General features: G+C 39.9%; 2 protein-coding genes and 1 pseudogene across 2 annotated transcripts; 1 reads left to right on the plus strand and 2 right to left on the minus strand.

The window, feature by feature from the left end:
* The first annotated feature begins 2,685 nt into the window (after positions 1-2,685).
* LOC140945167 (uncharacterized) lies at positions 2,686-9,368 on the plus strand (annotated as a pseudogene).
* A 6,318-nt stretch (positions 9,369-15,686) lies between these two features.
* Positions 15,687-17,264, minus strand: LOC140945168 (uncharacterized). The gene is made up of 3 exons (XM_073394226.1): positions 17,260-17,264; positions 16,414-16,880; positions 15,687-16,339 (listed from the first exon to the last, which is right to left on the minus strand). The coding sequence occupies exons 1-3, from the start codon at positions 17,262-17,264 to the stop codon at positions 15,687-15,689; spliced, it is 1,125 nt and encodes a 374-aa protein (XP_073250327.1).
* Positions 17,265-19,814: 2,550 nt separating this feature from the next.
* LOC140945169 (uncharacterized) lies at positions 19,815-23,466 on the minus strand. The gene is made up of 4 exons (XM_073394227.1): positions 23,260-23,466; positions 21,240-21,347; positions 20,363-20,609; positions 19,815-20,071 (listed from the first exon to the last, which is right to left on the minus strand). Exons 1-4 carry the CDS (start codon positions 23,464-23,466, stop codon positions 19,815-19,817), a joined length of 819 nt encoding a protein of 272 aa, XP_073250328.1.
* Between the last annotated feature and the right edge of the window lie 3,576 nt (positions 23,467-27,042).

Consider the following 27,042-nt stretch of genomic DNA (forward strand, 5'->3'; position numbering starts at 1 on the left):
ATTTAGTGTTTGTCTATAAATCGGATGTAAATCGGTTTCTCGATGCCGTAGAGCATTTCTGGCAATAACTTGTTAATAGCTGATTTAGCCATATTTCGGGAGTGGAGTAATAACGATCAGCGGGCGACTGCCACGCCGTTTTCAGTTGGAATAGAGAGTTTTTGCCTTAAGTATTTTAGCGATACAAAGTTTGTTTATAGGAAAATTGTAGAACTTCATGTTTTTGCGTGGACTAACATTGTAACGCATCTTTTACAGGAATTTGCTTTTGGCCAGAACTTAAATGTTCTAATGATTTTTAACTTTTGGTCGGCATCACATGTTTACTGTACTTCTTGGGAAACCTAACCGTTTGTTTCATCAAAATCGGTCACAAGATTGGACTTTAATTTCGGTCCTATTGAATGCAGTTTTGACTGTGTCTCATTGATATTCATTTTTTTATTGTTCGGAGACATACAGAGTGACTACCACCAACATCTCACCAGGTGACTAATCTACGTCTCGTTTGCTCTTAATTTTGTAGCTTTAAAGTGCTTGGAAAATTGTAGAACATATATTAATTCACTGCTGAACTGAACATCGGCTTTCGCGCACTTCGAACCCGTTGAAATTTGCTGTTTTTTAATATTTATCTTCCTTTCCCATTTCAAAACAAAGAAAATTGAAAGTGTTTACTTGCATCAACAAACGTTTCTGCACTTTGTCTAGACTTTGATGAGGTCAGCGCAATCCTCCAGGCACTACATATAGGCGCGCTGTTGTCCAGGTCAAGTGGGGAGATGAAATTTGATAGTAGCTCGTGTATGCTAAAGCCGGTCTACTTCGCTTTTTTTTAGACCATGTTAGAGTTTTTTTTTTTTTGCAAACTACACATTTTGTTACATCACGAGTACATTCGCCAAGACCAACGAGCAAAATAATCGCTATGATAGCTTTGAGACGCGCCATTTTGATGAAGGCAAACCCTGTGGTGAGCCTCCATGCACATCGCTTGTTCAGCGGTCGCGCATGCTCATGCAAAAAAGACCCCTGTTCCCGCTGAGTACATTCCTCTTCATATTGTCCGTTGAGTTACTTGCCTTGAAAATTCGACAAGAGCCAAATTGTAAAGGCATACGTCTTCCCAACCTGCAAGAAGCTAAAATCTCACAATTTGCCGATCCAGTGACTTAAGGAATGGGGCACAGCAAATTTGGAGGGGGGTGGTCTGTTTTAGTAGGGATTTTACCTTTCCCATAAACATTTAAAATCCAATATCTACTCTCCATGAGCATTCATTTTTCATTATTAATAATGTATTATCTTTGTCACGTGACTTGCCACACCCATTTTTGACTTATCATTTCAATCCAAATTTACACCACTTTATAAATAACACTTGTAATTTAATTCATTTTTTGTCAATGACTATCGACACAAAGTTTATGGAATTAATCGGGGTTTTCTTAAATTATCTACCTTTTGTAAACTATAACGTTTCTTGTTAAGAGGGAGACTGGGACGAGAGAAAAATATCTAATAATTACCAAGGAATGGATCATTTCACAAATCCCCGATTAATTTAGCTTATTTGACTGTAAATGAAATATTATGGAAGGAAAAACGATTGTCGGCAGACCCAGTAAAGTGGTGTAATCTGCAAAGTCCAAATTTTGCATAATTATGGGCGTGGCTGGTCATGTGATCTGAAAAAGATAGTGTTTAAGGTCCAAAGTGGTTCTAGTCTTAAACACAACGGTCTAAGGTTAAAATGAAGAAAGATACTGGAAAAAACAAGATCAAGTCATAAAACCCAGCATATAACGAGGACCCATGCCTTGTATACTTGCAAGAACATTGTAAGGAAAAAATAATAATGCTTTATTACAGCACAGAAACGTGTACATATTACTGAAAATAAAAAAAAAAGAAATCCAGACCTGTATAATTACATGATTACATATACAACAACGGATAAAATTGAACGTTACATGGAACATCTAAGGTTTAGCATTCAGAAATGGATGAGTAATAGTCTCTATTTCTCGTTGACAAAAACAACATTTATCAGATTGCTTAAGGTTAATTTTCTTTGAAACATCGTTAGTGGCAATCCTCGGATGTAAGAACTTTAAATGAAAGGTTTTTAATTTGGTAGATGCCGTACAGTTGAAGGCGATTGTGTATGCTTTCTTCCAGTCTATATCACTTGCATTTTCAACTTGAAGGTTTCTAAGCCACTTTTCTTGGCTTCCGATGGGTGTAGAAGTTCTTTACTTTAGTAGCGACTTATAAATAAGATTACTTACAGATGTTGAAAATTAGACTTCACCACATCATATCCGAGGAGGTTCCCACCCTCATCTAATAAATGACACCATGGCCCAACCAGTGTTCATGAAACGCGGGCCGATTGTCTATCCTTATGAGAGAATTAAGCCAGATAGTCATAAATCTACGGTGGCCCAAAAGTGTCACGGCAATTTCAATTTCACTCACGGCAATTTTAATTTCTTCACGGCAATTTCAATATACTCACGGCAATTTAAATTTACTCTGGGCAATTTCAACATACTCACGGCAATTTCCATTTGCTGACGGCAATTTCAACTTCCTCACAGCAATTTCAATTTACTTGCATGTCAGTGGAATTAGTTAAAAAATCCCAGCAGAACTTGCTCGTAAAGCGCGTAGCGTTTAAAGATGGCTGAAAACGAGAGAGTGCTTTTAGAGTCCTTGGTTTTTAAAGGTTATGTGTATCAGGAAATTCTCCACATGTTAAGGAGACACCACAACATAACAATAAGCCTTAGTACCAACAAGAGAAAGCTGAAACAGTACAAGTTACACCGAAATAAGGTGGAATTTGATCCTCAAGTGTTAAGAAACGCCATTGTCGACATAATAGATGATCCTAGAAGTTCTTTTGGCTACCGCAGCGTTTGGCATGCTCTCCAGCAGAAAGGAATAAGACTACCCAGAAGCAAAGTGGAAGAAATTGTTCGTGAACTAGATTCCGATGGAGTTGAAGCGAGAAAAACACAGGCTCAAATAAGGTTTGGCATGCAGACGGTTATGATAAGATAAAGCCGATCGGATTTCCGATACATGGTTGTATAGATGGTTATAGTAGGAAAGTACTTTAGCTGTATGTCACGCGTTTCAGCAACCTTCCTGACAACATACCGGCGTATTATCTGGATGCTGTTCGAGAGCACGGAGGATGCCCCCTTGAATTATATACTGACTTAGGCACAGAAAATGGAATTATGGCTGGTATACACTCTTTTCGGCTGCCTTTTTTTAGGGATGACCCGGATTCCCATAGATATGTGCCATCTCCCCGATATCAAAGGATTGAGGGATGGTGGAGTTTCTCTAATAAAAACTGGGCTTCTTGGTGGGTGTCTTTCTTCAAGGATATGGCTGATGCAGGTGATCTAAATTTGGCTGATCCTCTCATGAAGGAATGTTTGCGGTTCTCCTTTGCAAAGGTACTTCAAATAGGGCTTGATGAAGCAAAGAATAATTGGAACATTCATTACATCAGAAAATCTAGGTTTGAGACAGTCAGTGCCCTTACCAAATCCAACACTGTTTTGAATGTATTTTTAAGCTATTTTTGAAAACTGTTTTTAACCTGTTTTGTGAAATAGGTTTTAAATAGGGTGAAAAGTGTATTTTTAATGTATTTTTCGACTGCTTTTAAAGGTGTTTTAACCTGTTTAAAACGCTATTAAAAAAGAATTTTTAATGTATTTTTAAATTCGTTTAAAATATATAAAAAATTCCAGGGCTTTTGCAAGGCTCAAAACAGGTCTAAAATAGTCTTTAAATATCTTATAAATCGGAATAAAAACAGGATAAAAACAGTTTCAGAAACATATTTTAATTTGCTATACTATTTTAAAACTATTTTTAATGGCAATTTTAAACGTATTTTGAAAAAAACAGGTTTAAAATAGGTCCAAAAATATATTTTTAATATATTTTTCGACTGATTTTAAAGGTGTTTTAACCTGTTTAAAACACTATTAAAATGTTATGCTTCAAAATATATTTTAATAGCTTTTTAATGGGTTTCGAAATTTAGTAAAATAATCGTATTTGCAAATACAATAAAAATACTTTGAAAATAGTATTAAAATACCACAGAGGAAGAAAAGCAATAGCACGCGTATATTGTGAAAATACATCAAAAATAGGATGCAAAAATGCAAAAACAGTATAAAATTGTAAGAAAATACTAGCCCTAGAGTTGTCTGAAAACAGTACAAAAATCGGTCGAAAGAGCATAAAAACAGTACAAAAACAGGATGAAAATACCATTTAAATTCATGAAATAAAATGAATACAAAACCGTCGAAAAATTCCTCTGAAAAAGCAAGATTTACTTCTGCGAAATTTCTCCACACAGTCCTACGCTAGGATTTCACCGGAATTATCTATTAGCCGATTACTTTACGTTGATTTCCCTACGAAGTCTCGGGAAATTCTTATGGAATTTTTCAGAAATGCTGAAATCAATCTTTAGCCTGTGTACAAACCCCCTCCCCTCAATAAAAATCGGAGGGGAAGGGGGTCTGTACACAGGCTATCAATCTTCCGCTTCAAAAGAGTATGGCGTTACGTTACCGGTAAATAATAATCTACATACATGTAACTTACATTTTTTGTTATATTCACGGCTTTACTCAATTATTATCAGAAGCTTGCAGGCTACGCCTGAACGTTTAATTATTGGCTGATAAAGAACAACATAAGAATAACACCATCAAATTTACACGAGCATGAAAGAGGTCGGTGACGTGACATCAAGTGACTGAGAACAGCGAGGCTGAGCATGGAACCCTGTGAAAACTGAAATTGCCGTACAGGCGGGAGTATATAAATGTTTACTACCCTTCATTTGTTTCTCATATGGCGTATACTTAAGCGTCTTAGTAACATGTTATGCATATATTGTGTATAATACTCACATAACAGAAGACTCTTGGATTAACACACAAGACAGCACAAGACCGCGTGCTTCGGAGATAAACTGAACCAGATCCTTTCAAAGTACATAACCGTCGCTGAGGAGTCATACCCATTTTTGATCCGTGATAAATGCAACATCTACGTGTTCAGACAATCCGCAGAGTTGAAATGTATACTTTTGTAAGATCGTAACAAACAGTAAAATCAAGCGCACCCGCCATCACAGCAACCGCCGGTACAATAATTTGAAATGAGCAAAGGACAAAGGACGGTTTGTTTATCACGTGCATTTGTCACATCACCAGGGCGCGAAGTCGTGATTTCAGTCGCGCGTGACATCTTAGAAATAATATGCCATGCATGTGCGGAATAATCTATGAGAGAAAGATAACCATATGTCGGAGTTTATTCATATCTGAGCTTTGTTTCTTGATGCAATATATGTGAGGTGAGATCTTAGCTTGGATAATTTATTTATTATGTAATTTCAAGGGCTTATTTTAGATAAACCTCTGTTGACCGCGTGCATCCGGTTCTCGACCCGCGGCTTCGGCTGTTTGTGAAAAAATTTCTATATGAAATTAAAATGCGATTTTAAGAAGTTTCTTTTAAAAAACTTATGGAAAGTCCCGTAACTGCATTAATTGAATCACGGCTAAAATCTACGCGGAGATTTTCGCAGAGAGCTTGCAGGTAATGAACAGTGAGGAACGGATAGATCTTTTATCGGAACACTGTCACAGTTACGTGTTGTCAGTCAAAGCCAAAACCTGTTCCTAATTTTCTTCTCTTTTTTTTTTTTAATTTAGATTTAATTTTCGCTCAGCTTCGAACTTTGTTGGGAGGAGAATCCGGTCCACAATATGTGACAGCTTGTTTTGAGTCATTTATGAGTTCGTGACACGATGAAGGCTTAAAAATTAACTTTGTGCAATTGTTACTTTTATTTATAGTCTGAGTATAAGTCTCCCAAAAGACATTACAGTACTGCACCCTAGTAATAATAAGTTATAAGTACACTACTTTAAAGTATTTACAATAAGGTAAGCATTTGATGACTTTAAGCAGACTTCAAATAGTTTATGGATAATCTGTTTTTATAGTCAGGGTGCTGTGTGCCCAAAATACAATTCAAATAGACCTCAAAACAGTGTTTAAGTACCCTATTTAAAAGTATTTAAAATGCGGCCAGTTCTTAAGGTTTTAAAACATATTTCAAATAGTCTATTTGAACTCTGTTTGTAACTTTGTCAGTGGATGCGTCTCAAAATACATTTTAGATACAACTCAAAACAGTGTTAAAGTACCCTATTTAAAAGGATTTAAAATACGGTCAGCATTTAGGCTCTTAAAACATATTTCAAATAGTCTATTTGAACTATGTTTGTAACTTTGTGAGTGGATGCGTCTCAAAATACATTTTAGATACAACTCAAAACAGAGTTAAAGTACCCTATTTAAAAGTATCTTCATTACAGTCAGCATAAAAGCCCTTAAAACATATTTCAAATAGTCTATTTGAACTCTGTTTGTAACAGTGTTAGTGGTTCTATGCCCAAAATACATTTTAAATACTCTATTTTAATCATATTTATTAAACAAAATACATTGTAAATTGATGAGAGAGGTTTTCCTTTACATGAACTACAATTTAACTACACTCAAGATATATTTCAAACAGGGGCGAAAATTTAAATTTTTTTGTCAAATAGTATTAAAATACAGGAAAATAGTGTTCAAATACTGAAAATACATTTTAAATACTTTAAAATCAGTTTCAAAATACATCTGGTTTGGTAAGGGTGGGAGGCCTGATTCTCTGTATACAATACCAGAGTTTCATGGTGGGGTTGATGGCCTCATTGTTCCTGTACATAGCGCGGCTCTGGATTACGGCATGTAGTACTTCCAGGAAAACCGGAACCCCGGGAACATCCCGGAACACCCAAAAATCCCGGAACACCACCTAAAACCCGGAACACCCCCAGAAAACAGGAACACTCCCCAGAAAACCCGGAACACCTCCCAAAAAACCAGGAACATCATCCAAAATACCAAGAAAAGCGGAAAATCTCTAAAACCAGATCGTGCAAGTATGTTACAAAATAGGTTTTTGCTGTGTGGTACTCGTATGAAATCATAAGTACTAAAAAATGTATGTTTCGAGTGCCAAACTTCAATGTAAAATTGTCAAACGTTTCGGGAATAACCCCTTCATCAGTGTAAAATGTCTGCCTCAAAAAATAACGCCAAAGCTTGCGCTTAGCACTTGCGTGCGCGTTGTTCAAAAGTAAACAAAACACATGCGAACGCGCGCGCGCTTAACGCCAGGGAAGCAAAAAGGAGAATATAGGTCAGAGAAAAATTGTCCACATTTTAATGGCATACGAATTTTCTCCCATACTGTTGGGACAGCCCAGCAAAATGGGGAATTGCTAGATTTTTTTAACCACTACAAACACTCATGCGCAAAGAAAGGCATAAATCTTTCATTGACTGTCTGAACAGACATGCCAAAACATCCTGGTAGAAAGGGTGGTGTCCCTTAATTACAGCTACAATCTTAGACAAAACTGTTGAGAAAATTGCATATTTTGGGGTATTTTTTCTGAACTTCGTAGCCGACCGATTCTTCCCTTCCCCCCCCCCCCCCTCCCCCTGGAAGCAGTGTTGTTGGGTCTTCAAAAGAAAGCCAGATCCCTAAGCATTTGTAGCAAGTAACTTTGAATTGGGGGAGGGGGTATTCTTTACGCAAAGCCGTTGATTTGGAAATAGTTTTGTTGCGTTAGGTAGTGTGCATTAATGAAGACATTTTCTCAAGTAGTTTTGTCCAGGATTGTAGATCAAGCCCCAAGCTAGTAATAAATGAACGCGTGAAGCGTTTATATCCTCAAAGCAGTATTCCAAATATAAATCCTTTCCGTTTAAAACAAATGAATTTCCGAATAAAAGTTTGTCAAGGATGTAGGGGACCACTTCAGTCATCATTAGGAACAGTTACAGACGCACCATTTGATTTTTGTGTGGCCAGAAAGGAGCGGCGGACTTACAAAGACCCGCAAACGGGACAGTTATGCACGCCCGCTCGGGAATCGGATGCACATTATCACCTTCGGGTTGCGTGCATTCAAGCAGCTGAGCCGTCATTTGTGCCGTGTTCGCTGGTCATCCCCGACGGATTGCCTCTCACAGAGTGCCCAAAAAACTAAATTACAAAAGAGTTCGATCTGAGAGCCTGTTAGATTTAATTCATGTCATTGTGTTTTTTTTTTCATGTTTCTGTGCCTTGTTTGACCGGTTTATATAGCTGTTGAAGTTCAATTTTATATCTGCTTCCGCTTTATTATTCTTTTTTTTAGATATGTTTTGCATGGTAATAAGTTAAAAATGAAAAAATAAAAGTTGACTAAATATAAAAATGAATCCCAACATAAAAAATATAACTTGCAAATCTTTTCGTGTGACGCTCGTACGCTGCAATTTATTTGCTTGACATCGCTTCCATTTAAACACTAATAAGTTTAAAAACTTTTTTGTATGATCATCTTGGGATCAACCCATGATTTTAAAGTGGATTCCTCTTTCTAAGATAGTGCTTGACGTTATGTTGTACTGAAAAGATGTTTAAGTTGCCAAGAAAGAGTTGATCCATTAAAGAAACCAACAAAAGAACAATAGAGGTGCGATAGAGGTAGAGCAATTGTAATTGAAAGCCTCGTGTCTTGGCTCTTTTAAATTGTTGCTATTCATGGTTCCTATTTTCATGTTACATCGCGTCCTCTTTCATTTTTTTATTTTGATTTAATTTGTTTATTTTTTAGATTTTGCGCTTTTGTTGGTATTATGGGGGGTGTTCCTGGTTTTCTGGGGGAGTTCCGGGTTTTCTGGGGAGTGTTCCTGGTTTTCTGAGGGTGTTCCGGGTTTTCTGGGGGGTGTTCCGGGTTTTCTGGGGGTGTTCCGGGTTTTCTGGGGAGTGTTCCTGGTTTTCTGGGGGAGTTCCGGGTTTTCTGGGGAGTGTTCCTGGTTTTCTGGGGGAGTTCCGGGTTTTCTGGGGAGTGTTCCTGGTTTTCTGAGGGTGTTCCGGGTTTTCTGAGGGTGTTCCTGATTTTCTGGGGAGTGTTCCTGGTTTTCTGGGGGAGTTCCGGGTTTTCTGGGGAGTGTTCCGGGTTTTCTGGGGGGTGTTCCGGGTTTTAGGTGGTGTTCCGGGATGTTCCGGTTTTCCTGGAAGTACTACATGCCTGGATTACGCATACTCTCATCTGGTGGAAGTCAGTAACGATCAGATGGATTACCACGAGTATTTTAAATATGTAATGAATGAACCGAGACTAGCACCACCTAATGACTGGAAAGATGCTTTTGAACTCTTTAGAAAAATAACAGATGCAGCTGTCAATGGAAATTAAGCTGAGTACTTAAATGCTATGTGCATGTATTGTTTTGTACAGGTTCTGTACTCCAGACACAATGTAATGAGAGATAAAACTAGTACATCCATCATGTTGGAATAGGTATTTCAAATGGTTTTCAGGGGTCACACCCATCTGGGGAAAACATTCCTTAACTTTTTACTGACTTTTCTTAACCATAAAGCAACGTCCCCTGACCAAGATTACCTTAAAATAGTATATTTAAGTCTGGGAAGGAATACTAGATAAAACATTATTCTCAGAAGAGTGAAGTCATTTGAAAACTAATATGGTAGTTGCAATGAAGGTTGCAAAACCTCACCACTTATAGATCAATTGCCATGTGAGCAAAGTTTTTCAAAGCCTGCCTGAAGTTTGAGTACGCTTGATCCTTGGAGTAATTTCCATAACAATGTAATAAAAGCAAGTCAAGAAACAACAAGCTGTTAAAAGAGGGAAACATGTGACTTGAAAATACATTTTATTAGTTACCATTCAACCAAGTAATCAATGCTATAACTCATTACTTTTTCAACCAAAATAACGCCAGAGTTGGCAGACATTACTCTGTTTCCATTCACAGGAAGCAAAAAAAATCATGAGCAAAACGTCGCTTAAACAACTCTCCTTGAGCGTATAGATGACTGATTGAGTGCCTGACTAGTAGAATGGTGGTTTAATTGATTGACTGTGTGATTGCTTTGTCCAACTGTTTGCATCCTGCGACTTATATGGTTGAAAGATGGTCACTGCAGGGTATAGATCAATAAAATTGTTCCTGCATTCTAATATAGCATTATGGATTAACTGTAAACTGCAAAAATCCAACTAGCAATAGGAGCTGTAACAATATTAATGACCATGTAGCTGAACAGTGAAACATCGAAGATGTACATATATTGCAAACTGCCAGCATTCAAATAGCAACAAGAACTTTAACAAAAACCATGAACCTTAACAGTGAGAACAATACAAGACATGAAATTGTGATTTACCTGTATCGGAATTAGATATTTAACATCTATTTAAAAACTACCGGTGGAAACACTTGACTATCAAGTCTTGTCAGTCTTAACAGAAAACATTAAACATTTGAGCACATTAAGCATCTCACTAAGTTAATAAACTTTGTCTGACTAACATCTTTCTTCTAAGAAGCAAATGTGTGGTCTCCTTATAATTAAAGGAGAAGTTAGATGTTGCAAAATCCTCAGCACTGAGAGGTTTGAAACAACATGCCAGCCATGTACAATATGTACACTACGCTACCTTAGTGAAGAGGACACTGGTAAATTCTGGCAAAGAAAAAGCAAGTTTACTAGTTTATATAAGTTAAGCTTCGTCTCCTAGTTCAATAACTTAAAACTGTATTAAGTGTATTTCTTTAGTTGCCACGTTTTTTGTCCTGTGATTTAATGCCTGGCAAAAGCTTATCCCTTGCAATATGCCAGTAGGAAAATGTTCTCAAAATTCATCATACTTGGTCATGTGAATCACAGGAAATGTTATTTCCATTCCGCACGCCCCAACATAAGACAAACGTACTCTATGATTTGGCCTTTCAACTTTGCAAGTGTGATTAAACTTCACACTTATTTTCAAGGTGCCACCAGTTATCTCTCAGTGTCGTTGCCCAGTTAGCCACTGCATAACGCCTGCTTATAACTCTGCTTCCTCATACTTCTCTTCATCCACGGTAACATCACCTTCTCCACTTCCTTCTAGCAAATCAGAGTCATAATTCCAGGCCACTGCTGATGAATAGCCTGTTATCTGTGTGATAATTTGGGTAGTATTGGTCACGTGATGTAAGATGATGTAAGAAGGAGAAATATACAGTTGCCAAATATGTTCTTGGTTTACGCAAGTCTGTTTATTTGTTCCTCATTGTTCGCTTCTAAAATCCTCCAGAATACAAAATTGGCGACGAGGATGGGATCCTCAATGTAAACAGAGTGTACACATGGCTGCAATCATTGGTAATTTGGGTCCTTTTGACGAGAAGTCCGAGAAATTTAGTGATTATATCGATCGATTTGAAGCATATGTTGTGGCGAATGACATCGACGATGACAAAAAAGTAAATGTTTTTCTGGCTGTTATTGGTCCAGACGCTTACAAGTTGTTGAAGAATTTCTGCGATCCAGACAATCCGAATACGAAGACGTTTACACGGTTGACGCAGCTTTTGCAGGGATACTACGAACCTGCTCCCATTGTTATTGCTGAAAGACACAAGTTCTGGACGTCACAGGGAGAAGCGAGAGTGTATCAGAATTCGTCGTTACACTGAAGAAATTGGCTTCGACCTACAGCTTCGGCGAATTTCTATCTCAAGCCCTAAGAGACAGACTAGTTTCTGGATTACATTCGAAAATGTCCAAAACTCAACGTCACCCCCTGTCGATAAGAGATTTGACCTACGCGGTTGCACATGACAAGTGTGTTGCAGATTAAATGGCAGGCAAGGCGAACATAGAGCACATTGGAGAGTCGGCTGGTGGTGAGGCCAATAAGGTTCGGGATATTTCTTCTTTTAGAGGAAGAAACAACACTTCTGGACATAGCAAAGCGCAGAGTAGTGAAAACGCAGACAAATGCAAGTCATGTGGAAGCGTGCAGCATCGTTCAGAATCATGCAAATTCAGAAATGCCACGTGTCATCACTGTAAGCGGAAAGGTCATATTCGTCCAGTGTGTAAAGCCCTACCGTCGCAAATGCAGCTTAAAGGAAGATCAAGTGGTCAAAAGTATGTTAGGCTGAACAGCTGCGAAAGCAATTCTGATGATGGAATTATGGAAAGAGGTAATCATGTGAGTGACACGACCGTGGAGGCAGCTTTTGGGTTGTACAAAACTGGAACTGAACATTCGTCGACCGAGTCTGTAAATAGCGTCAATCCGAGTGTAGTAAATGTTCAGTTAGGTAAGACAAAAGTTAACTGGAGGATGGAAGTAGACACCGGGGCATGTCGTTCTACAGTGTCAAAGCGTGTGTATGATTCTGTATCATCTTATTATACCCTTCAGCATGCGGGAATAATTTTGCGTAGTTATTCAGGTGAAAAGATTCCTGTATTGGGAAAAATTTCTGTGCCAGTGAAGTATGATAATCAAGAAAAAGTCCTTGATTTAATTGTTGTCGAAGGAAATCTCCCTGCATTGTTTGGGCGAGACTGGTTAAGTAGAATAAAACTAGATTGGAAGAACATGTTTAGGGTAAAGGAAGAGGTCATTAAGGATACGTTTTCTGTTCCAAAATCGGAGACCTTTCCTGCTGAATTCAACCATTTATTATTCAGCAGTCAAGGCTCTGGCATCAAGGGTTTCATTGGTTCATTGAAGTTTAAAGAGGGTGCTTAACCGGTGTTCATGAAGAATAGGCCAGTCTCCTACTTCCTCGTAGAAAAAGTTGAAAAATAGTATGATCGACTTGTGCAGTCAGATATTTTGTATCCGGTATCCAGTAGTAAATGGACAGGCCCTGTAGTGCATGTCCCTAAATCTGACGGTTTCATAAGAATGTGTGGGGATTATAAGGCAATTAATGAGTGTATAGAGGATGACGTGTACAAATTAGCTAATGTACAAGACATGTTTGCCATGCTATCTCAGGATTGAGCTAACCCTGATACCTTTTCAGCAATTGATTTGGCCAGTTCTTTCAACCAATTATTTTTGGATGAAGAGTCAACTAAGTTACTCATCATCAACACTCGAAAAGGTTTATTCAAATCCAAGCGATTGTGTTTTGGTTGAAAAACTTCAAGGTCTCAGTTTCAGACGGTCATGGACTCGATCCTGTCTGGTATTAAGGGTGTGATGGTGAGAGTGGATGACATTCTGGTGGCAACATCAGGTGGAGTCACTACTCACATGGGAATTATCAAACAGGTCTAGCAGACTGGCAAAACACAATGTTACGTTAAATGGCGGAAAATGTCAGCTCTTCCAAGCTCAAGTGAAGTATATGGGCCATATTTTGATTAAACATGGAATCAGTCCTGTTAATAGCAAGCTGGACGCAATTAGATTGGCCCCTAGACCTAAAGATGTCTCCCAGATGAGGTCGTTTTTAGGAATGCTGAATTACTTCTCAAAATTCATCAAAGATTTTTCATCCAATTTCACCCATTGTATCAGCTTCTCAATAACAACACTGAGTGGTTTTGGACCAAAGAATGTGAAACGGCTTTTATATGGGCTAAAGAAGTTTTTTCGAGTAAGCAGGTTTTGGTTCATTATGACCTCTTAAAACTCTCATCCTGAGTGTAGATGCCAATCCATATGGGATTGGAGCTGTGTTGAGTCATCCCATGGAAGATGGCAGTGAGCAGCCGGTGGAGTTTGCCTCTCGCACACTTAGCAGTGCTGAAAAGAATTATGCCCAGATAGAAAAAGAGGGGTTAACCATAGTTTTTGGTGTTAAAAGATTTCAACTTTACCTCTATGGCAGGAAATTTACATTGGTAACTGACCATCAACCCCTGACTCATATTTTTGGTCCTAAATCTACCATTCCTCCTTTGGCTGCAGCTCGTTTGCAACGTTGGGCTGATCTCCTGTCTAGATATGATTTTGACATTGTATTCAGACTCTGCTGGCAATGCAAATGCAGATTTCTTCAGTCGATTTCCCATACAATCTCAGGCTTATGATGATTTGGATCCAGATAAACACTGTGTGTGTAACCACAACAGATGAATTACCCTTCACAGCAGCAGAGATAGCAAAAGGTACAAAAAAAGATAGCCTGCTTGTAAACGTGTATGAATGTACCTCCTCTGGTTGGCCTGGTAGTTGCCCAAGTCCAGAGTTCAAACCATTTTGGAATCGTAGAAACGAGATTTCTTTGGAAAACGGATGCCTCTCATGGGGCAGACGTGTCATCATACCATTCAAATTCCAAAAACGCTTATTGAAAGAGTTAAACGAGTGCGATCCAGGGATGTGCCGTATGAAAACACTTGCCAGGTCCTTTGTGTGGTGGCCCGGTATTGACCTTGATATAGAGGACAAAGTAAGACTTTGTCATCTTTGTACTAAGGCACATCATGCCCCTTATTATTGTGGCCTTGGTCGACTGAACCTTGGCAAAGAATTCATGTTGATTATGCTGAGGTGAAGGGTCAACAATTTCCTGTTGTGGTTAACAGCCACTTTAAATGGATGGAAGTCTTCCCTATGACCAGCACTACAACAAATGCTACCATAGAGGCTTTAACAGCTCTGTTTGCTCGATATGGATTGCCACATGAATTAGTCAGCGACAATGGCCCACAATGTGTTGCTGGAGAGTTCAAGTCATTTTTAAAGATGAATTGCATCAAGCACACTTTATGTCCCCCATATCATCCCTCCACTAATGGTTTAGCTGAGAGACATGTGCAGACCTTCAAGGCCATTTATCAGTCTTAAACTGAAAAGGGGTCAGTTCAGCACAGGGTGGCTAATGTCCTCTTCCGCTGCAGAAACACACCCCACACCACAACATACAAGACTCCTGCATAACTGTTTTTGAAGAGAGAACCCAGAACACACCTCTCCTTGGTGAAACCCAGTTTACAAAGGCATGTAGAAAAGAAACAGGTTGCTTCAAAATTATACAGGGATGGGCTGCACCCCACGGGGCAAAGGATTGATTTGTATCAACCAGTTAGAGTAAAAAACACCAGGGAAGGGAAAGAGAAATGGATACCGGGTACAATTGTGGCTGTGAAGGGTCCAGGTACCTACCTTGTTCGAGTTCCGTGTAATGAGCGTCGCTATGTGCATGCTAATCACTTGATACCTGATGAGGCCAGAGGCAGGAGTGCCCATAAGGAAATCTTCACACCAGAAATGGTAGAGCATAATCCACCCTCAGATTTTGAGAGGGAACCTGTCGTTCCCAAAACAAGGTTACGAATTCAGTTTGAAGTAGACAATGAGATTTCCTTTAAGTCTAGTGTTATTGCTGTACCTGCTTTTGATGATGATAGTAACGTAGAGAGCGGGTAACAACTCTGGACTTCGCAGTCCAGACCAAGTGTTTGCAAAACCTGTCATGCCTAGTCACTCTGAATCCAGACCATGTCAAGTGGTTACGCGTTCAGGACGGGTGATCAATCGTCCAGACTGATTAGATTTATAGTTTTTCTTTGTAAGTTGTGTTGAGTGTTATGAAAACTGTATAGGAAGGAGGAAATGTGGTATTTTGGGTGGTACTGGTCACGTGATGTAAGATGATGTAAGAAGGTGGAATAAACAGTTGCCAAATATGTTCTTGGTATACGCACGTGTGTTTATTTGATCCACATTCGCTTCTAAAATCCTTCAGAATACAAAAATCTGTTCATCCTCAAGCTTGTGAAGAAAGTTCTGAAAGTTATCTATAACCTGATCCTCCACAGTTCTCTCTAGGGTTCCCATGTCAGAAAATTCTGGCTCCAAAAGCCCATCCAAGTAGCTGGCATCAACAGCGTCAACGTGCCCCATTATAAAAAAGGGTCTGCATGACTCAGGATGGTCTGGAAGAAGGTCTTTTAGGCCATACTCACCCAAGGAGAGTAATTTTCTGCTGACAATGCTGAGAACTATAGAGCCAATGATGTCATCCATCATATCCTTCTTGATTGGGCCAGTATATCCGTGATCAATAATGATGTCATGATAATTATCAAGATCACCTTTGATTTTGTCAATCTGTTCTCTCTCTATTGGTTTCAGGTGACGTTCTTTATCAAGACTTCTGAGGTCAACACTTGGATCCACTAACATATTGTAAGTTGACTCTTCCAAGAAGCATGGTGGAGGTCCACTTTGTGCGAGACTGGCTGCAACAATCTCTCGTACTGCTCGGAAATTTCCATTCTGAATGAACAGTGTTGAATGTACTGGACTTCCATTTGGGAACACAATCTTAGCAATATCACTAATCACAGCCAAAAATTCTCTAGACAATGCACCAGTGTCTATACCTTCTTCCCCTAAGTATTTAATGGAAAGTTTGTACTCCACAGGCTTTTTTTCAGTTCACGCTGCCATAACTGCACCACCCAACTTAGAATTATCTCTCTTCTCATTGTCAAAAAGAGGTGACAATCGTCAATGACGTTATTTTGCAGGAATTTCACGACTGATGCGGGGTCAGACACAGCAGGGTAAGACCCAGCATCATTTGGGGTAGGCACCATGGCACATAGGTCCCCCTCCTCATCATCTTCATTGTTGATGCTTTTGTGCCACGCCAGAGCCATGTCATGGTCACTTCTTATCTGAGCACTGTTAGGTTCTTCATGATCTTTAACATAGCCGTGTTTTTCAGAGGAGTGTCCACTGGTCCCTGGTTGCTCGAAGTCTGAGTCGTCAGTAACCACAACATTCTCAAAATTGTCAACATCAACACACTTGCCTTTATCCGGCTCTTCATCTTCAAGGTATCTACCACACTCATGCAAATGATAATCAGATTTTGTGCATATGTATAAAGTTATCCTCTTAAAGTCCTTACCAAGCTCTTGCTGGTATCTTTCAAGGGCAACACACAAAGAGCCAATACGCAAAAGGGCAGTACGCAAAGAGGCATAACGCAAAAAGGCATCGCAAAAAAGGCAGTTTGCTGAAAGGGCATCACGTGATAAGTTTACTTAGGATCCAGGCCTGGATCTTAAACAGTATTATTTAGCACAAACTGCAAGCAAACCGAAATGGTATTCGAACGAGACATTCCATCGTGCTCACCTCGTGAGGAGCTTATTCGGTACCTTAGGCGTGCCCTGATTGATATAATTTGAAGAAAGTATCACGAAACTTGTTGGAGCATTAAGGACAACAACAACTAACTGCAGAGTAAGTTTCACTGACCTTTATTTGGTATTTCCTACAAATTTTAGGATCATATTTTTACCTCATACAAACACCGTAATTTTAATGGAACCGTACTGTGGTACTATCAGAGAGCCTGGGTTACCCGTGACGAAATGAGTTCAAAGCTACCTAAACAAAGAGAACAAAGGCAAATAGAAAGTTTTTTTCGATTGCTACTTGGAGAGTCATACGGCGGGAAATTATTGTTGTCGTGCAATTTAAAACAAAAAGATGCATCACAGCTGAAAATATGAGACCCTTTTGTAAAAGAAATAGAATACTGGTCCAACTTAAATTATAGTGAGAACCCAGTTTTTGAGTCAACTCGTATCTGGAACAACGCACTGATTACGATCGAGAAACCTTTTTTTTACAAATCATGGTTTAAAGCAGGTGTGGTAAGGCTTTGATGATTTCGTAAGGAAATTTAAAGTTAAAACTAACTATCTTGAGAACTATAAAGGTGTATCTACTCTAACAACGTGTAAATAAATATGTTCGCCCATCAACGGTAACCAACAAACCAAAGATGCGACTAAAACTCCTCGATCCTACACAAAATTCTGCAAGAAGGCTTATCAGCGCCTCATTGAAAAAAAGGCTTCAACGCAACTTAAAAGCCATTGTGGATATGTGTGTGAATAATATATGTCCAATAATTAATCATACTGGCAAATATAGTTTTCGTCAGTTACCTTACTTTGTTATGTAAAAAAATATATACACCCATTTCAATTAAGGTTAATTCGGCGAAGAATGATTTATGATGCATGATCCAAGTTTCATAGCCTGCAGTGCATTGTGGTAGATCTCTTTGTAGGCGGGAAGTTTAACTTCGTGTATTCCTGTGCGCAGTAGCACGCGAAATGGAGACAATGAACATCTGTCTCAAAATCCTAACGGAAAATAAGAAAGCGGTGAAAGAAAGTTCCATTTAAGACATATTCCAAAATTTACTAGTGCTGTTGAGCTAAAGAATTATATTGTAAGCGCGAAAGTCAAAGCTGCCAATTAATTATTCCAATTCTCTTACCTTGGTAAAAGTAGAACTCTTCTTAAAGTTAAACTCCTAAGAACCTTATTCAAGTTACGATAGAGAAAACATTTCGTCGTTGCTTGCTTACGTGCTCTACAAAACGTTAAATTTAGCATTTTGACGTCGTAGTCGTGCAGTGAAGGCAAAGAAGTGTAAAAAAAGTGATGCATGTGCAGTGTTGTTATTTCGCTAATCACTGAACCTATTGTGTTTTTTTACGTTCTTGTTGCCATCACCTTCGTCGGATCCTAGCTATAGCTGATGTGCGAGAAAAAGAAGATTCGTTGAAAATTTTCTTAAATTTACATCAGGGCAAAACCTGGACTTAAACCTGGCTGTAAAAATGGCTTAAGCAATGGCTTCAGCATTAGTAGTTTGAGGTTTCTGCAGAACCAATAGGCCCTTTGCAGCCAGCCATTCACGTGGTACAAAACCGCCGTGCTGGAGAGCAAAAGTCGCACTGGGACAAGACAAACAAAAGACATACCCAATTTTAAATAGTAATTTCCTTTGTTTGTCTTGTCCCAGGGCGACTTTTTCTCTCCAGCACGGCAGTTTTGTACCACGTGAATGGCTAGCTACAAAGGGCCTATTAGTGGTTTCTGATCGAACAATTTTTGTGGTTTACAAGATGCTTGTCATTTGTTCATTCCGTTCTCTTGGCAGGCAAATAAAGTGTGGAGCAGCGAAGACGAATGTCCTCAGCATTCGTTTTTTATGGGCAAAAAGCCGAAGCAACAGCAGGGGTCTGCAGCACACACCGCCAACCAGAACAAGGTGAAGTATTACCTAATAGTCAGGGCCTTACGAATTTTAAAAAGTTAATAACAATTTTTTTTTTGGGGGGGGAGAGGGGGGTGGGAAATATATTGAAAAAGGTGTTGTGATTTAAATAGGTTAGGAATACGATTACGATAAACTCCCCCCCCCCCCCACCCCCATAAGCCGAGAAACCTTTCAACGAATGTATTGCTTTTGCCTATTTCTATGAATTATAAATTAGGAATTTACGTCTTCTTTTTCAGGTGCAGCTTCGTGGAGAAATCCTAAGACAGTTACGAGAATTGAAAGATTTAAAGGATGCCGATGTCTTGGATCCACACAATTCGAGAATCAGAAACGCAACCTGTTAACGGAGCTGAATGGGCTCCAGTAAACAGGCATAATCCTGTGTTTCATTACACTGTTTTGTTATACTGTGAAATCAATAATTCTGACAACGATTACTAATATTAAAACCAAATTTATGTTGGGAAAGTTAAAAACACAGAAGAGAACACTCTTTTGTTTTTGTGGGCATAATAATTATGAATAATAGAAATCGTGAAATTGCATGAAAAAAGTCCGCATAGTTAAATGTCAATCGTTCACAGCCTGACCTAAATCTTGCCACTTTGATCAGGGAGGGTTAGTATACATAGTGGCTTGTCGCCGCCGGTGGGCCACTGAGACAAGAGGACGGGACCCGCACGGCAGACCTAAAACATAGGTACTAGTGGGCTAATAGGTCAGTTTATGGGCTGGTTGACTAATAACGTCCCTGTCGAGTGCATGTTAGTTTACAGATATTCTGAGTCTCGAATGTAGTGTCGCACTTCCTCGTCGAAAACGCTTAAAAATCCTTCCATGGCCGTGTTTTCGGGTTGATCACACATTCGCCATTCTTGATCATTTTCTCTGATCCGCCCCTTCACTTGCGAAATTATTCCCTCACACGGCATGAGGTCGGGGCTGTATGGAGGGAGGTAGACAAGTAGAGCACCAGTGGCGTTTAGTGCCCTCACAACGTCGGCAGTATGGTGAATCGAAGCATTACCTGTTTTCAAAATAATAACAGAAAGGATAAGGTTAATAACTCAACACTTGCTTCCAATGCATCTGCGCCTGGCCGATTTCCTTCCATCCAAATTACAGCTAACCCCTGTTCAACGTTCATTCTTCACTTGTTATTGACCAGGGTACTGAAGTTGGTATCTCTGTAATGATTCTTAAGTGGACTGGCTTCTTTTGTGAGATAATAGTCACTATATAAAAGTATAAGGAATACTAAGCTATCAGTCTGGTTAATAGAGCCTATACATCTTTTTCCGAAGACCAATGAACTTACCCATTACAAAGATCGAGGGCGGATTGATCCCGTTAAAAGGATTGACATTAGGGGCCAAGTGGTCATAAACAAAATCTAAGAAGACATCACTGTTAACATTTCCGCGATAGATCCCTACATCGAGGAGGCCTTCTGTTGAAGCGATGGGAATGGCTGAAATGCGTGGACCCCAATTAGCATCAGGCCGCACTACCTCCACCCACATTCCGCGAAAACTTCGGCCGTAGTTTCTGCTGATCCGCTTGTCCTATGAATAACCAAAAGAACCCAAACATGCCTTATTCATTACCGTTACGCACTGGAAATTAAGCCGCGAATTCTCAGTTTCGTTATCTTACAAAAATGCAAGTCAAATGGACCTTTTCGACTTCTCTGTTTTATTTTCTCAATGCAGACCAAGAGATGCTCTCAAAAGAATTGGTATTTTGTCTTCTCATACATTATGCTTTCAGGTGTTGAACACACGCAGATAGGATGATAAAAGGTTAATGTGGCCCGCCGCGACAATGAGCGAAGTATAAAACCACAACAACAACAGGAATTCAGTTAAGCCCAGTAACTTGTATTCGAGAACGGGAAAAGCAAGTGAAACAAAAACTCACTGCACTTTGCACATTGAGCTAAATAATTTACGAATTTCCTGAGTAAAGAGAAAGTGGTACAACAAAAATCTTCCACGTTTGCCGAGGCAGATTTTGAGGCAACAATTTCTTTGGCGTCAAATTGGCCAATTGGGGGACAAAAGTCAGCTATATCATCAAAATAGTTTATTCTAAGTATTTGTGGGATTTCCTTGGCTGGTGATCAACACTTCCAAAAAAAAAAAAATTTTAACGCGATATGACTGTACACGCAAGTCAGTCGCGTGCCAACTTACAAATCCACTCTCGTCTAAAAACACTAGCATATCAGCGTCAAACAAACAAATATTTGCCCAGTACATTTGCCGACGTTCTTCATTTCTCTGCAACCCAATCTGTCGAACCTATAAATTCGACAAATCGTTAGGCTAATATAAGGCATATTAAACCACGCAAGCGGAAGGTAAATATTAAGATCATGAAACATCGATTACCTTTTTGCATGTTATTCTATTGTGTTGGAACTAATAATGAAGAGAGGAAAGGGCGAATTCGGAGCCTGTGCCTCTGTAAATTTGATTAATGATAAGCTCTTCTGGCGGCGGGAAATGCAAGCTTCCAAGAGGTCTTCCCATCTTCTTTGCTTTCACATCACCCGAAACAAAATAACCATGCAAGTAGCGCCTAAGAGTCCATTTGGATATCCTAAGATGGAAGCAGGTCTCCAAAATGCCTGATCCAAATCGCCCTCCAACGGAGGTCTTCAGAGTATGGCGCTGGTATGTTACAAACTTCGTTTACTCCTGTAACGCACCGCGGGCTATGAAACATGGATCATGCATCATGAATCATTCTTCGCCGACGCAACCTTAATTGAAATAGGTGTATATAAAAGTTACTGTTTTTACATGTATACACGTAAAGATAATTTAAATTGGAATGTTCGACAACTTTTGTAATTGTGATTTTCCTACTTTATTCTGGTTTGTTTTACAATTTTGTATTTTTTCCTTTGCATGTAAATGTGCAATAAAGTGTTGTCGAGGATAAAAAAAGTGTCGGAGACGATGAAGAGACATTCTGGCGGAAACGATCAGGAAAAAGTTAAGAAAAGAGAACGGAGATGTGGCGTCGAGACCATGATGTTCCTGTCCAAAACAGGGAGAAAAGGCCAGCAACTTAAACTTGAGGAAACCCAGCTGAAAAAAGAGCAACACGATTTGGATGCAAAACGTCTATAGGCGAGCATTGATCAGAAACGCTAGTTTCAGCAACAACAAATTGAAATGATGCGGCCAATACAAGAACAACAACAGCAGCAGCAGCAGGAACTCTTGGCATCACAGCAACTGAAGTTGAGGGAGCAACAGACCAAACAAAAGCACTGATGAGTTTATTTTTCAAATATTCAAAAATTCACCAGTATTGCTGGTATAACTGTCGTTTGTTTTTAACAGTGCAATTACTCAGCCTTAGGTACCGCTGGACACCGAAGTACCTTCCATCTACATGTCCTTGAGGCAACAGATTCGATGTTGATCATGCAATGTCGTATATGAAAGGCGGATTTGTCCATAGGAGGCATGACGACGTGCGAGACCCGTTCACATCCCTTCTCAAGGACGTATGTCATGATGAGGTCAAGCCACACCTTCAGCCTTTGACAGGAGAAGTTTTAATCAGCAGTGCCAACTCCTATGATGAGGCTTGTTTGGATGTCAGCGCGCGCGGTTTTTGGCAAAGGGGGAAACGTGCATTGATGTCAGGGTTTTTAAGCTGTCTGCAAAGAGTCACCTTAACCAGAAAGTTGACACGGCTTTCTCGAGCGATGAGAACGAGAATAAGCGACACTACAACCAGCGAATTATTGAAGTCGAGCATGGCTCCTTCAGCCCTCTCGTGTTCTCACCATATGGTGGAAACGGTAGAGAAGCCGAGCGATTTCTTACAGAACTAGCTCAAAACCTATCCGATAAAAAGCAGATGGATTATAGCATTGTGATTCATTGGTTGAGAGGAAAACTATGTTTTAACCTATGGAGATCAGCAGTTTTATGTGTAAGAGGCTGCAGAACAATTAAACATGAGTTGAACACCGACTTTAGCGGGGAAGAAATCGCAAATGTGATTGGAAACATAAAGTAGAGATCTTTGTTGAATACATTAAACTCGTAGAGCGTTTGCTACCTGTAGGCTGTTTCAAATATTTTTACACAACCGTTTCTTTATTGGACAATCTATCTTAAAACTGTTTGATCTGAGATCGAATGACCTGACCGCATGCCTATGAGGTCAAGTTTAATTGCACTTACTCACCCAAAATGTTTGTTGAGCCTTCGAGCCTTCGCCCTTTAATGCTCGTCGTGCAAGAAGGTCATCTGCACTAAAATTAGGTCTATTCGTCGCTCCATTCTGAGCAGCCTCCTCGTCAGAACTTGAGGAGGTACAAATACTAGATGAATCAGAAGTGATTGGGTTTTTCAGCAATCCTGTTTGTCCTTTGTGTCCATTTGAGTTAAGCATACTCTCAGCTTTCGCTGTTTGCAAAACGCTGGACAAAATGTTTGAGTTCCTCTTCAATATGTCTAGAAATTCACCGACTATGGTCTGCAAGTGATCTTCCGTTTTTCGCGTTCTTTGAAAGCGGCCGCGAAAACGTAATATGAATGGAGTAGCTGTTTATCGAAAATGAGCGCCAAGAACGAATTTCACGCTGTTCGTTTGCATCAACTGGATTGTTGTATATACATGTATATGGTAAGAGGTTGTCACATTATCAAAAATAGCCAACCAAAAGCCTTACAAATTCGCGATCTTTCTAACGGGGCTACGTTAATTGTAAAGACGGTTTCGTATTATCCATCACCAATAATGGTACCACCAAACCGCAATAAATCGTCCTCTTCGTGCAGGGTAGCCCCGAAGCTTTAAAGATGTCACATTCTGAGCAAATCAGGAGTGAGATGGCTAGTTCAACAAAAAGAAATAGAAGCAAAGATAATTTTTGCCCTTGTAAGAATGTAAGTCGGAATGTAGTCAATCAAGGAATATTGTTAAGAGGCATCTGGAAGTGTTTGGCCGATATGACGGCGATCTCGAGTTGTCTGAAGGCGGGAGCGAGGATGAACGGCTGGCGACTTACTTGCTAAATGAAGATCACAGTGGCAATGAGGTCAGTCGTTAACTCTCGTATTCTAGCGAAGAATTCAGTAAAGAAGAATGCAAACGACGTTGGGTAGATTCGACAAGCGTTAGTGACTGCACTGATAACGAAATTGGCCAAACTGGTGCGATCGATAACAGACGGAACACCCGATAGAATATCAACTGCAACGCTCGGAATTCAAGACAGTGACAGTGATTCATCCACGTTTAGTAACGATTGTTAAGGTAATCTGTGGTTTGTAGTTGTGATAGCGACTGTGGGGAGCAGTTTGAAATGGATATTTATGACAGCCAAAACGCTATGCTCCCCCTTTTTTAAAATAGTGATGTCACTGTTCTTCAAGTCCTAGCAAGTCATGTTATGTGGTTTAATGAGATTATCAATAATCATAGTTAACTGGGAGATTTCCTGTTGTCAGCAGGTGATCGCGTTGCGCATCCGCATTCAAGCCATTGCCATGTAGTTTTGCCTTCGTGGCTTTCTTCGAGTTGCCTTTGCTGCTTTTTTGCCTTTTGTTTATCTGTTTGGCTTCAATTCGCCCGGATTATTCGAACGCCGAGTGCTGGGCTCCTTTTGCCTTATCTTTTTGTGTCTGTTTGCCTTCATCATTTGCCACGTCGCCTCGTCGTAAGAGAAATAGTTTCGAGAGCTCATTGCCGGTTGCATCTTCTTCGTGTTCGACTTCTGCCGTCACGTCCTTGCCTACGGTTGCTTCAGCACCTGCTCTAGTGCCTGGTATTCCGGCTTCTGCTTCGATCGATTTCGCCAGAATATTTAGCTTCGGTTATTCAGCCCTTTCAGACACCGATTTCGGCCATCGTACAGCAGTCGTTGTCTGCCGCAGTTGGCGCTCCTTCCGTTTCTATGCAAGGCCTTCCCGCCATTTCTGTTCAAGGGTTACTGGAGTCAACTTTGGTCAATCGCGCGGCACATTTGGACGCCTTTGGCATGCACCATCTTTAGTCTTAAACCATAAGCGCGGCATCTCGGTCATCGACTGCTGCTGGGTCCCTGCCTCTGAATGCCTCGACCTCGTCCACTTCTCTGCCAGTGGGTTCGCAGGTAAACGCTTTGCCAGGTACGGCGTCGTTTCTTTTTGTTCCACCTTTTGTCTCTGCGTTCTCCTCCGCTAGTTTGCCGTTCTCAGCACCTTGTTCGTCCACGGTTTACAACCTACCCACTACAGTCAATTCTGCCTTTGGACTAGGGCGACTGTCGAAGACGTCGGACGCACTGTTATGCTCTCCGATTTTAACAGCATGTAATTTCATTCTTCGCGGTACCCAAAGCCGAGAAAAATGTCAGATGACAAAGCTGCTACCAAGGAAGACTCTGCGAGCCGAAAACGAAGAAGAAAAAGAAACAATGGTTCAAAATCTTGCTGTGAAGAATGTTGTGAATCGTTGTCACAATATGGCGGAATCAATCGCAGAGATGAAAACAAAGCTTGACAGCGTGTTAAGCTGCATTGAAGACATCAAAGAACTAAAGCAAAAACAAACCAGCCTTGAGGAAAAGAACAAGCAATTGGAAGCCAGTTAGAATTCGCTCATACTTCTACTAAAGAGCTAAGGGAGAAGATGGCCGTACAAGATGAAGCGATCGACGAGCTTAAGAAAGGTGTGAAGTCGTCAACAAACAAGCAGCGTATGAAAAGGAAAGAGCAATTAAGCTGGAAAGTAACAGTTGCCGCAACAACTTAAATTTCTTTAGAAGACGTAGATGATATTTCTTTTGAACGCGTCCACCCCATTGGAAAGTCCAGCTCTACTGAATCCAAACCAAGACCGCTCATCGCGAAATTCACGTATAATAAAGACAAAGAATTTGTTTTTAGTCAGGCCAAGAATCTCCCTGATACCAAATTTTCGGTCACGCGTGACTTTCCGAAAGAGATCATGGACAAAAGAAAGCTTCTCGTACCAACCTTAAGAGACGCCAAGAAAAAGGGACACACTGCAACTTTAGTTTTGATAAATTGTATATAAATGGGCAGCTGTATAGGCCATAATTCGCAACCTATATCTTTCTATCAGAGTCAGCATTGTAAGAATTAATTTTTTCTCTCATTTTTTCTGCTCGTTCCCTTTGGGTTCGCTTACGTTAGTTAGTCTTAGTTAAAAGACCAACGTGAGAGGCTTAAATAATGAGTGTAAAAGGAAACAAGTCATCTTCATCCAAATCAGCTTCCTTCAGGAGGTTTATAGTTCGCGAGATATAGGAAAAATGTGGTCGGCCGAATGGGGTGGTAAAGTAGTGTTTTGTCACGACACAAAAAAATAGTTGCGGTACTCTTGTCCTGTTTCACCCATCGCTCGACGTTGATGTGGAACATGTTGAAGTCGGCAAGAGGGGCAGGGACATTGTTCAGTGCTATAAAATCGATGACTACAGATTCACTGTTATCAATGTTTATGTCCCAAAGGATGTCAAAACCCAAGTGGGATTTTTTGAATCTTTAAAACTGCGTAAACGAAAATCCGCTGATGAAAACATTTACATTGGTGGCGATCTAAATTGTTGCCTAACACCCAAGGATAAAAAGGGGTGGCGACCCACTGAACAAAAGAAACAACTAATAGATTCCATTCTTAGTCTAACGAATTCTTTCAATTTAGTTGATATGTGGAGAAAATTTCATCCTAATGAATCACTTTTCACCTGGCATCACCAATCATCAGCTGTTCAGTGTAGGCTTGCTTATTGGCTGGTGTCAGAACATTTACTTCCACATGTAAAAGAATGCAACATCATTCCCGTTTCGTTCTCCAATCACTCGGCCGTCTTGTTTAACATCCAGTCCGATGATTTCATAAAAAAGGGGACCAGGATTTTTCGAATTCAATAACTCACTCCTTGATGATCAGTGCTTCATCGAGGGTTTGGGGCGAAAAAATTCCAGAGTACAAACAAAAAGACAACTATTTAGAGGA

Source organism: Porites lutea, chromosome 8, assembly GCF_958299795.1.
Source record: "Porites lutea chromosome 8, jaPorLute2.1, whole genome shotgun sequence".
In the NCBI taxonomy this organism is placed as follows: domain Eukaryota; kingdom Metazoa; phylum Cnidaria; class Anthozoa; order Scleractinia; family Poritidae; genus Porites; species Porites lutea.